This window comes from Ailuropoda melanoleuca, chromosome 15, assembly GCF_002007445.2.
Source record: "Ailuropoda melanoleuca isolate Jingjing chromosome 15, ASM200744v2, whole genome shotgun sequence".
Lineage (NCBI taxonomy): Eukaryota > Metazoa > Chordata > Mammalia > Carnivora > Ursidae > Ailuropoda > Ailuropoda melanoleuca.
In genome coordinates this window covers 84,873,555-84,884,049 of record NC_048232.1, presented here as the reverse complement: position 1 = coordinate 84,884,049, position 10,495 = coordinate 84,873,555, and the positions used below count along the sequence as shown (strand labels likewise).

The following is a 10,495-nucleotide window of genomic DNA, read 5'->3' as shown; positions in this document are numbered from 1 at the left end:
CCTTAAAAAAAAAAAAAAAAAAAAAAAAAGCTTAATTTTCCAAACATGTCCAGAATCCTCTGTGCCCCGATGGGATATATGTTTGTCTGTGGGGCAAATGATCAGTCAAGGAGGTTCAGCATTAGACCAATTCTTGAAAACCTTTTTCCAGAACTAAAAGGTCCATATTGAATGGTGATTTGATTTGGGGAGAGGTGCAGGGCTACCTACCAGGGTGCCCAGAAAGTGGAACAGGCTATTTCTCTGGAAGAACTTTATTACCCTGGTGGGGAGTGCCGGCCCGTGAACATATGGTTAGAAACCTCTCTACAGAGGCACCTGGGTGGCTCAGTCGTTAAGCGTCTGCCTTCGGCTCAGGGCGTGATCCTGGAGTTCCGAATCGAGTCCCGCATCAGGCTCCTCTGCGGGAAGCCTGCTTCTTCCTCTCCCACTCCCCCTGCTTGTGTTCCCTCTCTCGCTGGGTGTCTCTCTCACTCTGTCAAATAAATAAATAAAATCTTAAAAAAAAAAAAAAGAAACCTCTCTACATAATGGGGCGCCTGGGTGGCTCAGTCGGTTAAGCGTCTGCCTTTGGCTCAGGTCATGATCCTGGAGTCCTGGGATCGAGCCCCACATCGGGCTCCCTGCTCAGTGGGGAGCCTGCTTCTCCCTTCTCCCACTCCCCCTGCTTGTGCGCTCACTCTCTCAAATAAATAAATAAATAAATAAAATCTTAAGAACAAAATCTCTCTGTATCTTCGAGAATATTTGCTAATGAAACTGCTTCAGCTAGAGCAGCTCGAGAGAAGGACTTAGATTCTTCGGCCAGAATGGTTTTAGACAACAGGACTGCTTCAGGTTATGTTTTCGCGCAACAAGGAGGTGTTTATTCGTCAGGCTGCACGTATATTAATACTTCCTCCGAAGTGGACGTTCCTCTTGCCAAAATAAAGACCACAAGCTACTTGGTTACAACAAATCTTTAAAGTCCCAGACTCGGATTTGGACTGTTTTTCTGGATTATTTTCTTGGATTCCCCAGGGATTTTGGTCAATCTGCCTAGGAATACTTCCTCAAATGTGGCATTTTCCATATTCCTAATTCTCCCTCTTCCCTACTTAATCACAACATGTGGTACAAAACGTTGTACAAAAACTATTCACCAAAGCACAAAAATTCTAGTCATGCAGAGTGTAGGGTTTTAAGCCAGAACTGAGGAATATTTCTGATTAAGTGCAGAAAGGGTCCATTCCGCTCACCCCGATCTCCGCCCCATTTCAGCAGGAAGTAGCCAGAGCGGTCATCCTCCCGATTCGCTCAAAAATGAGGAATGATCAAAGACAGTGGGGACCGAAACTAGTAACCAAAGCGTTAACAGGGCAACTGAGGCGGCTGCAGCTTTCTTACCAAAACCCGCTTGTTCTGGGAATGCTGTCTGCGCCATGTTTCTAGAAGATAATACTCTTGCCCGACACCATGACAACCACGTACCCCAACAAAATGAAATCAACCCTCTGCTACTTAAAGTAACTTCCTTTATCTGGTTTTGAGTCACAGAGCTCCTCTCCCCTTTCCCCAGACCCTTTCCCACTTGCCTTTAAAAAAAACCCTGGCATTCCCCTTCGAGAATGTTCTCCCCCATCTCCTCACCTCCTCCTTTGTCTGCCTCTCAAATAAACCCTTTCCTTGCTGCACACTTGATGTCTGGGTCGTTGGTTCTGCTGTGCGTTGGGCAAATGAACTTGGGTTCAGCTACAGGATCAGGCTGGACTGATGGCGCTGTCCCTGCTCTCTGCTGCTCCGGAGTGGAGTGGGGACTCTCAGGGGTCCTGGGGCCTCAGCACAAGCCTAGAACACGGGCTCTCCCAGTGTCACGCCACCCGGTGGGGACTGGGAGACTGCTCGGTGTTGTCTTAGGTCAACCTTCGGCCCTGAAGGGCCACAACTGCTGCAGAGGGGCTGGGCCCGACACAGTGACCCAGCTGCCTGTCCCCTTGCCTCCTTTCTCTCTTCACCCTCTTTGAAAACTGGTTCAGTGTCTGTGCTCACCCCTTCATGTGACCTGGGCCCGGCCTAATCGGCTTCCCCCACCTGTCTGGGAACATGTCTTATTCCGGATTAGCCCACTTCTGCGCCGGGGCCCCTCTGGGTGGGCTATCTGTGTGGGCACACTGGGAAGCCCGGGCCCGCGGCCCTCCACCTTGACCTCCCCTCTCCGTAGAGGATTTGCCAAGGTTCCAAGATGGTAACAGACAGTCCCTCACAAGTCACAGACTGGCAGCCTGAGGCCAAAACATCCCTTAAGTATATTCCATCTAACCTCACGGTGTGTTGACAACTCCTGGTCAAACAATACAACACCGGAGATCTCTGGCTTCTTGTGAGCAACTGGAAATTCTGGCCATACAAGGCCCAGAGCTCCCAGTGAGAACCACTGGCTGGGCTGTCCTGCGTCCAGTCCCGTAGTCCCCACCACTCCCTGCTGCCTGATTCCCAGCAGCCCACTTAATTCCACCACCTCCTCACACCTGGCAAGCCTGTGGGGTTTTGACCCCTGCCTCCTTTGGTACTTTATGCAGCTGCAGTCACCTCCTTGCTTGATCCTCTTGGACCACGAGCACAACGATCCTAAGACATTATTTATCACCTGAGAAAAACAGGGGGGAGGTGTCTCAATGGGGAGGGGGACTTGCCTAAGATCTCTGAGCTAGCAGAGTCAGGAATCGGCCCAGGTCTTTGGGCCCCATGTGGTGCCTGGTCCATCTCACCCCACTGTCTCCCTTGGGCTTCACCTCTGGGAGCCGCTTCCAGGACTCCCACTGGGGGGTTTCTTCCAGAACACCCTGTACATTTCTTGATTACACTTGCAATAAAATGTCTCTTGTTTGTCTGTTCATGTGTCTATCATCTGTTTCTCCTCCTCGAATGGACATTCCTGACCTGGCCTCCTCCTTGTTCAACCCCTGGGGGAGTCAGTTCCAGGGAGGGCACTGGTGAAGGGCACCCTTGGAGTTGTGCCAGCCGGAGGTCGAGGCCCACCAGGAGAGGGGCAGTGTCTGCACCTGCTCACCTCCGCTCCCGTGGCCGCCGCACCCGGGGCTGGCACTGAGTGGGACTTGGTACGGTTTTCCGGAACGACTGTATTGGGAAACGAAGTGCAGAAAGCACGGGCCCGAAGCTGCCCTGAAGCCAAGGTGCCACCTACTTTACTTCTCCATTTTGAAAAACCTCTTTCAAGTCACCCGGCCCCGCAGGACGTCCTCAAACCCTCGCCTCGGACACTGACGCCCACCGCACAGGGTCAGCAAAGCACGGCTGTGACATTCCCCAACGTTCACTCCCAAGACAGCTGACTGTGCTCCCCACAGGCCTCTCTGGGATGTGCGGCAGCTGTCTGACCTGGCATGCGTCACTTGGGCTATTGGAGCCTGAGTTTCTCCCGCTCTGCACGTGGTGAGCATAGGGCAGCAGGGCGATGACACGAGACACTGTTCGCTAAGCCCTCGATGCATGCCTGGTCCAGAGCAAGCAGCCTAAGACTTGGCAGTTATCGTATCTCAACAGCGGCGATCAGCAGCGGCCTTAGATGGCGTGTCCCTACCTGTGGCCACCTCTGTGGTTCCTCTCTGCAGGAGGAGTCGTGCAATCTCCTCACTCACGTGGCTGTTTCTCTTCAGGTACCTGGGGAGGACAGAGGGACGCTGAATGTCTTGCGGGCAGGGAAGGCCAGACGGAAAGACGAGGAGGGCCCCCCACAAAGGACACAGGCATGTGTCAATAGGGATGTCCATGTCAGCAGTGTGTGTCTGTGTGTGTGTGCGTTTGTGTATTTTCACTCCTTTAGATAACAAATATGTTTACCTTCGATTACCTACAGGGCCAGGAGCAGAGCTCACCAAGGGGAGGCAGGGCAGGCTCCCAGAGGAAGTGACAGTCACCTGAGGCCAGAAGGAGGAGTGGGCAAGTGAGCGAGGTGCCTGCAGAGAGGTCCAGGTAGAAGGAGCCACAGAGAGAAAAAAGGTGTGGAAGGAAAGACTCTGTGTGTGTGTGTGTGTGTGCGTGTGTGCGCGCGCGCGCACAGTTACAGGGAGAGGAAGAGGGGTAGAGAGCAGGTGGAAAGGGGTGTTGGGAATGAAGGACGCGGCTATAGAGCAGGGAGGACCCGAGGCAGGGAAGTCCCAGCTGGGGTGTCTGGAGAGCCAGGAAGCCTGATAACCTAGGGTGAGCACAGAGAGAAACAGGCTCGGTATGATTTGTGCGTAGGAGATAGACGCTTCCTCTGTGCCCCAGAGATATCCTCCCTCGGTATCCCCTCGCTTCTCCAGGTCTCCCACCTCCCACCCCCTCTCATCATTCCGCTCCCCACCAGCCCCATCTCACCCGATGGCACTCACCCCTGCAGCATCTCCTCTGGCTTGACCACCTGCCGGGGCTTCTGGGAGGCCTCCGCCTACAGCATGTGCTCGATGGCTCCCCGCCTGTAGGTCAGCAGGTCCTCTACTCCCTGGGGATGTGTGGGGTCTGCTGAGTGGGTGGGACTCTGGGCTGCCGATGGAGGGGCTCAGCTCCCTCCCCACCCCCACCCTCTGCCCTCGGCAGAGGGGCTGCCGGGATTCATTCTGACCCAGTGAAGGGCAGCACAGGATCAGCCCCTGCTAGTTGGCCCCGTGATCAGAGCTCACGTTGTCTGCCTCAGTGACAGCCCGGCCAGCCCTGCCTGTGTTCCGGACAGCCGGAGGGGTCAGGATGGATGATGGAGGGGAAAGGAAATCTCTGCCAGTGGCCGGTGCTTTGCAAGGTTCAATATTAGGTCCATAAGTCACAGACCATCTGGGGTTGGCAATTTTGGCTGCTTTAATTAATGCTATCCCTCCAGATGGTGGAGAGGAGACGGCAGACGGGATGCAGTTCGGGGGCTCTAGGCCCCCCTTCGAGTGTACTCATTTCCAGCCCGCTCACTCTGACAACAGCCCAGCCCTGCCCACAGGCCAGCACCTGGAGCAGCAGCAGCCGGAAGGGACACTCCCATCCATTCCCCGGAGAAGGTGGGACAGGGAGGACCAAATACCCGGATGCTCTGGAGGGAGATCCTGGGGCACCACGTTGGGTAACTCAGTGGGTGAAACAGATAAAGAAGGGAGAGTAGCCCAGAGTCTCACCGGATCCTCACATTCACCCACAAGCTCTCCATTCACGAAACCAACGTTTACTGAGCACTTACTATGTGCTGGGATTGGCCATGTGGTGAGAAAAAGACAGCATGTTTTGTGCCCTTTTGGCATTTGTGGTCATTTTACAGATAAGAAACCAAAACTGGTGACAAAGCTGTGTCACAACCGAAAGGCTAAGCTCCTGGGGACAGACTGACAGAATGTGACAGCGGGCAGACAACTCCAAGGTCACCTAGTCCAACCTCCTCATTTTACAGGTGAGGAAGCTGAGGCCCAGATAGGCCAAGTGTCTTGCCCAGGGTCACTCAGCAGATCAGTGGCAGAAGCCAGGACTCATATGCAGGGACGGCAGTGTTTGCTGTCATTGGTGGTGATGGTGGGAGGGATCGGCACGCTCCCATCGATCCGCACTCAGGGCTGCTGTGCGCTGTTGTGCAATGTGTGCACAGCACAGAGGCATACAACTGAACGGGAATGGGGGGCCTCATCACGCTGTGTACCCCCAGAACTTCCTCAATCCACTGTTTCTACCCTCTCCCACCTCCTGCCACTTCGTGATAGACTTGGCACTCTGTAGATCCCAGGCCACATACAGGGTTTCCAAGGATGACCAAGGCTTCTGCACCCCTTTTCTCTGCTCACTCCTAGCGGTACAGGCTGCAGAACCCTGTCATCTCTGGGGGCGCCCTGATCCCCCCTTGTCTACCCTCTGCCACCTCCTCCCACCTCCCTGCCAAAAGCAGCAGGGCTGAGGACACCACCCGGGGCCTGGGTCTCCCCCGTGACAGCACGCATGAAAGCCCCCATTCTTACATTAGGGTCCAGGCCAAATGGCGATGTGTCCAGCAAGATAAGTTTATCCACCATCTCGGGGAAAATACTGGTAAACTGCGATGTGACCCAAAAAGGGAAGAATGAGTAGGAGAGGAAGAAGGCAAAGGGACTCAAGCTTTTCCCTGGTGACACTGGTGTTTCCAAGGGGCTAGAACCAGAATCTTCATTCCCTTCAGGGTAGCCTTCCCTCCCTCGCCCCGGCCCCTGGAGGTCCACACCCAGACCAAGGGTCACACCCTGGTGGATGGCTGGATTCCAGGGTTCTCTGGGGATGGCGAATATGGACACTCTGCACTCCATCAGGAATCTCCTGTTTCGCCGACCTCCCCGCAATAATGATTATTACTGCCATCTATAAAGCAGCTGGCACTAGGCCATCAAATATGGCTTCAAATTTGTGATATGAGGACATACTTCCTTTCCTGGAAGGAAAGCCATCTACTCACCGTTGCGCCCACTATGCCACCTGGGGGACAAAAGAGTCATGGGCTGGTATTCCGCAGCTTTCAAAATCCCACTAAAGCTTCCTCCCAGGGGCTGCCCCACCCCAGGCTAGGGGCCTGGCTCTCTCCCACCAGGGGGCAGGGCTCTTTATTCCCTGTCAAACTTAGGGTTGCCTCCCTGGGGGCCATATGACCCATTCATAGGACCTAGCCACTTGAAAGGTCACATTTCCCTTGTCAAGTTGGAAGACAGCCACCTCTGGGGCCCTATGTCCCTTGGGGGTGGGCTGCCTCAGGCCAAAGAGCCTAGTGCCCACAGACCCCCCCATCTCTCCTTGCAGTGCCCAGAAGTGCAGGGTAGCTGTGTACCACTTCCTCTCCCTCCTCGCAGCCCCTCAGCCCAGTCAGCCCCCTGCCCACCGAAGTGTAAACTGTACTCACCAAAACTATGGCCCATGAGAGAGAAATGCTTCCACTCCAAGGCTGAAAACACACGGAGCCAGGTCTGGATGGGCCCAGCCTCCCTCCCCCCTCCATCCTGTAGTCCCTGTGCTCAGGATATCTTCCTCAGCATCTGGGGTGCCCCACTCAGGAAACTAGAGGGGTTCCAGCTTCCTTACAAGGGGTGGGACCCCCAGAAGGATGAGAGCTCTTCTTGGCAGCCCTCTCCGAACTTCCCAAAATCACCCATGAATTCTGGGAGAACTCAGGCCAGACCCCAGGTCGCTCCCAGGCCAACACTGTTTCCTGACTACCACACCCCACTCCAACAATGAGAGGGGATGCCCCAGTGCACCCCTACACACACATACACACACACACACACACACACACACTGCCTCTTACCTGCTACAACTCTCCGGACCTCACTCACGAAGTTTTCCTGGTAGTATGAGAAACCCGGGCTTTAATGGGATGAGAGCCCATGTCCCCCGAAATCCATGGCAACATAATGAAAGTCTGAGACAAGAGATAGGGGGAGAAGGCAGCTAGGTCAGCTGTCTCTCCCACCCCTCACTCTCCTGCAGGCTATGTCACGTTGCCCCTCGGCTTCCCTTCAGCCCCACCTTTCGGAAGAAGAGGGATGAGTCTGTCAAAGGAGTTGGCATTGTCCAGCCAGCCATGCAGGCAAAGAACTGGGGCGGCCTGCTGGAGGCCCCAGGCTTTGGCAGCGATGTGGCCCCAGGGCACAGCCAGCTTCAGCTCTGAGAGCAGTCCTGGAAGACAGACACCCACTCATGCATGAAGCAGGCACTTTCTGAGCCTCTCATCAGTGCCCCAATGTGTTCAGGGCAACAGTGCAACCCAGGGGGCTCAGATTCCCGCACTGCCTCCAGGGATTACAGGGAGAGAGCCTGGCATGGGGCTGGGGATACCCAAAGGAAAGATAAACTGGGTCCACTGAGTGAGGAAATCCAGGAGAGGGTTTCATGGCAGAACTTTGTGGAATTGGCTAGACCTGGGCTCTGCCACTTGCCAGCTGTGTGACTTTGGGCCACTTACTAAAACCTTCTGAGGCCCAGTTTCCTTTTCTGTAAAACGGGGAGAAAACAAAATAATAGTAATAACCAACATATTCTAAGCTTTCAGAGGGGCCAATGGAGTGGTCCCTCTCACCTCCTCATAGCAAGTTGGATCATTATCACTCTCCCTTCGCAGGCAAGTAAACCAAGGCACGAGGAGGTGCAGTCTGCGACCAAAGGTCCCCGGGGAGAATGAAGCGGAGTGAGGACCTGGCGCAGGCGGCACAATCCCAGGACCCGGGTCCTGACCACCCAGCACCACGCTGTCTCTGGCCTACTCTGGTCAGGGCTGCCTTCTCCCTGGTCCAGCACTGACCTGTTCACCTTGCGGGCCCACCCGTTCCGGCTGGACACCCGTGCGCCCCCAGAACCCCGCTTTTGCTCCTCTAACTTGGAGCTCCCGAGAAGCCACGTGTAGCACTCTCCTGGGGCCCCCACCCTCCCGCGGGTCGCGGTGACCCGCTCCCACTTCCGCTCCGGAGTTGTGCCCCAAGGAGGTGGGTGGGCAGCTGGAAGGGCGCTCGTGGTGGCCCCCACCCCACTCCCGTCTAAGCGTCCTGCGGCGCAGCGTCTTCACCCATTGCAGCCGTCCTGCTGTCGCGAGGCGGTCGTCACGCCACCGTGAGGTCGCGGCCCGCCCCCCTCCTCCCTCCCGCCTGTCCCCACGCGGACCTGAGACTTCCTGCCCTCAAGGGCGTGGGACCCCTCTCTCAGCTCTGTCCCGGAGGGGCCCTGAGCTCCCGGGAGACACCCACCCGGCGGCTAGGGAGCACTGGGCGGTGGCCAAACCACCTCCAAAATTTTGGGCCACGCCTGGGATGGTATCCAGGGGAGTGAAGCTTCTGCTTGATAGGTGGGTGACGGGACCCAGGCCCTGGGCAGTCTCCACGGCTGGCCTCATTCCCATGCTGGACCAGGAGCTTACCAAGGTCCAGGGAGCAGCCACAGCCAACGGGCCACCCCCTGGGTCCTCACTGGCTTGCACCATTGGACTAAAAAGGTGGGTGACTCTTAAATGGTTAAATGTTTGCCTGGAAGGCCAGGCTGTGTCCACCATGTTCTCGTGTGTCCTGGATGGTCAGTAGTGTGTGCCACGAACTAGCCTTAATATTTGTTGCACAGATGAACGAATGTGTAAACTGGAGACGTGGAGGAACCCCCCCTCCCCCGCCAGATGAGGAAGGATTATGGACAATAACATTGAGCCTGGAAAGGATCAAGAACCCCGAGTCTGGAAGGGAATGTTTGGGGTACTAAATCCTAGAATAAAGGCACTCAAGTGCACCCTCCAAGTCAGTGGCAAGTCTAGGACGAATAAGGCCAAGTGCTTCCTGTTCATTCACCACCGTTTGCTAATTAGAAGGCCCAGGAGTGACCCCTCGGATGTCACAGTCCAGCAGAGCCCTAAATGGTGAAGAAGAATCCAGCAGGGGTGGGGGTGGCTGGAGAGAGAGAGCTGTGTGGTGAATTCTCCCGGGGCGGGGGGCAGCAGGAGACCCAAGCCCTGAAGGGGGGCAGGCAGCGGTGTGCCACAATGCAGGGAAAGTTGTTGTGGCTGGAAAGTGTGAGGAAGGGGGAGCATGGGGGCTGGGTGTGGAGATAAGGAATCTGGACCCTATCTGAGTTGTGGGGGCCTGGGGGGACTTGGAGCTAGGGATGACGAGACCATTTCTATGACAGTACCCGCACAGTGGTGTCCTTTAGTTCCAGAAATGCTTTGGCTTCCTTGACAAGTTAGGCAGGGGGTGACAGATCATGGGGTGACAGAAGCAATGGGACATGACCCTTTCGAAGAGGCTCTTTCCTCCTGTGCCTTGGGGACCCACTGCCCCCTCTTCTTCATGGATGATGCCACATTTATACCTGGCACCAGGCTCCGGTCTGACCTCTAGGTGGCGGCCTCTAGTGCCTCAGACCTCAACTTCCTTCAGCCCAATGGCCCAGCGTCTACTCCCTCCTCCCCATCCCCCAGGCTCACCTCAGTCACCCCCACCTCCTTTCTCATTCCACTGAGGCCTTTCCCTGCCGTTCCAGTGACCTTCCGTTCCAGTGACCCCCAGGAAGACAAGAGAAATCCCTTGCCCTGCCCCATATCCCCTCCTACTGCCACCCCCTCCGCCTACAGCCCAGGTGCAGCTCTGATCTTACTTCCCCTTGGGAATCACACAGAGAGGTCACTACTCTACACAAATGCACACCTGGTCACAGGGGCCCTGACAAAGCATGAGCTGCATCGGCTCCGCCTCAGGACAGTCCCCCTCACCCCCCCAGACTGGACTGGGCTCTGATCAAACGCCCTGCACGGGGGGGGGGGCGCGAGTGAGCGGGAGTGTGCCCCTGACGCCTCAAGACTGAGCAGACCGTCTTTTGTTTGGGCACAGATTCGGGGATGCCGCCCATGAGTCAGGGGAGAGGGTGCAGCCGGAGCTCACTGAGGCAGTGACCAGTGATGGCCCAGCCTGCGATGACGGAGGGGCTGGTGAGCTGGGCGTCTCAGCAGCCTGGGGTTGCAGAGGGAACGTGAATGCCTGCGGGGCGGGGGGGG

General features: G+C 56.1%; 2 protein-coding genes across 3 annotated transcripts in view; one reads left to right on the top strand and one right to left on the bottom strand.

The window, feature by feature from the left end:
* The window catches only part of SERHL2 (serine hydrolase like 2), a 37,475-nt gene extending 28,899 nt beyond the window's left edge, over positions 1-8,576 (bottom strand). Inside the window, 8 exon segments of the mRNA XM_011234149.3 lie at positions 3,581-3,660; positions 4,374-4,483; positions 5,964-6,038; positions 6,431-6,450; positions 6,869-6,910; positions 7,274-7,387; positions 7,495-7,644; positions 8,528-8,576. Coding sequence (XP_011232451.1) covers positions 3,581-3,660; positions 4,374-4,483; positions 5,964-6,038; positions 6,431-6,450; positions 6,869-6,910; positions 7,274-7,387; positions 7,495-7,644; positions 8,528-8,531 — 595 coding nt within the window. The 5' untranslated portion in view covers positions 8,532-8,576.
* Positions 8,577-8,630: 54 nt separating this feature from the next.
* The window catches only part of LOC117796502, a 60,325-nt gene continuing 58,460 nt past the window's right edge, over positions 8,631-10,495 (top strand). For both annotated transcript variants that reach the window (XM_034644569.1, XM_034644570.1), the window contains exons 1-2: positions 8,631-8,950; positions 10,332-10,429. In XM_034644569.1, coding sequence (XP_034500460.1) covers positions 8,769-8,950; positions 10,332-10,429 — 280 coding nt within the window. In that variant the 5' untranslated portion in view covers positions 8,631-8,768. The remainder of the gene's footprint in view (positions 8,951-10,331; positions 10,430-10,495) is intronic.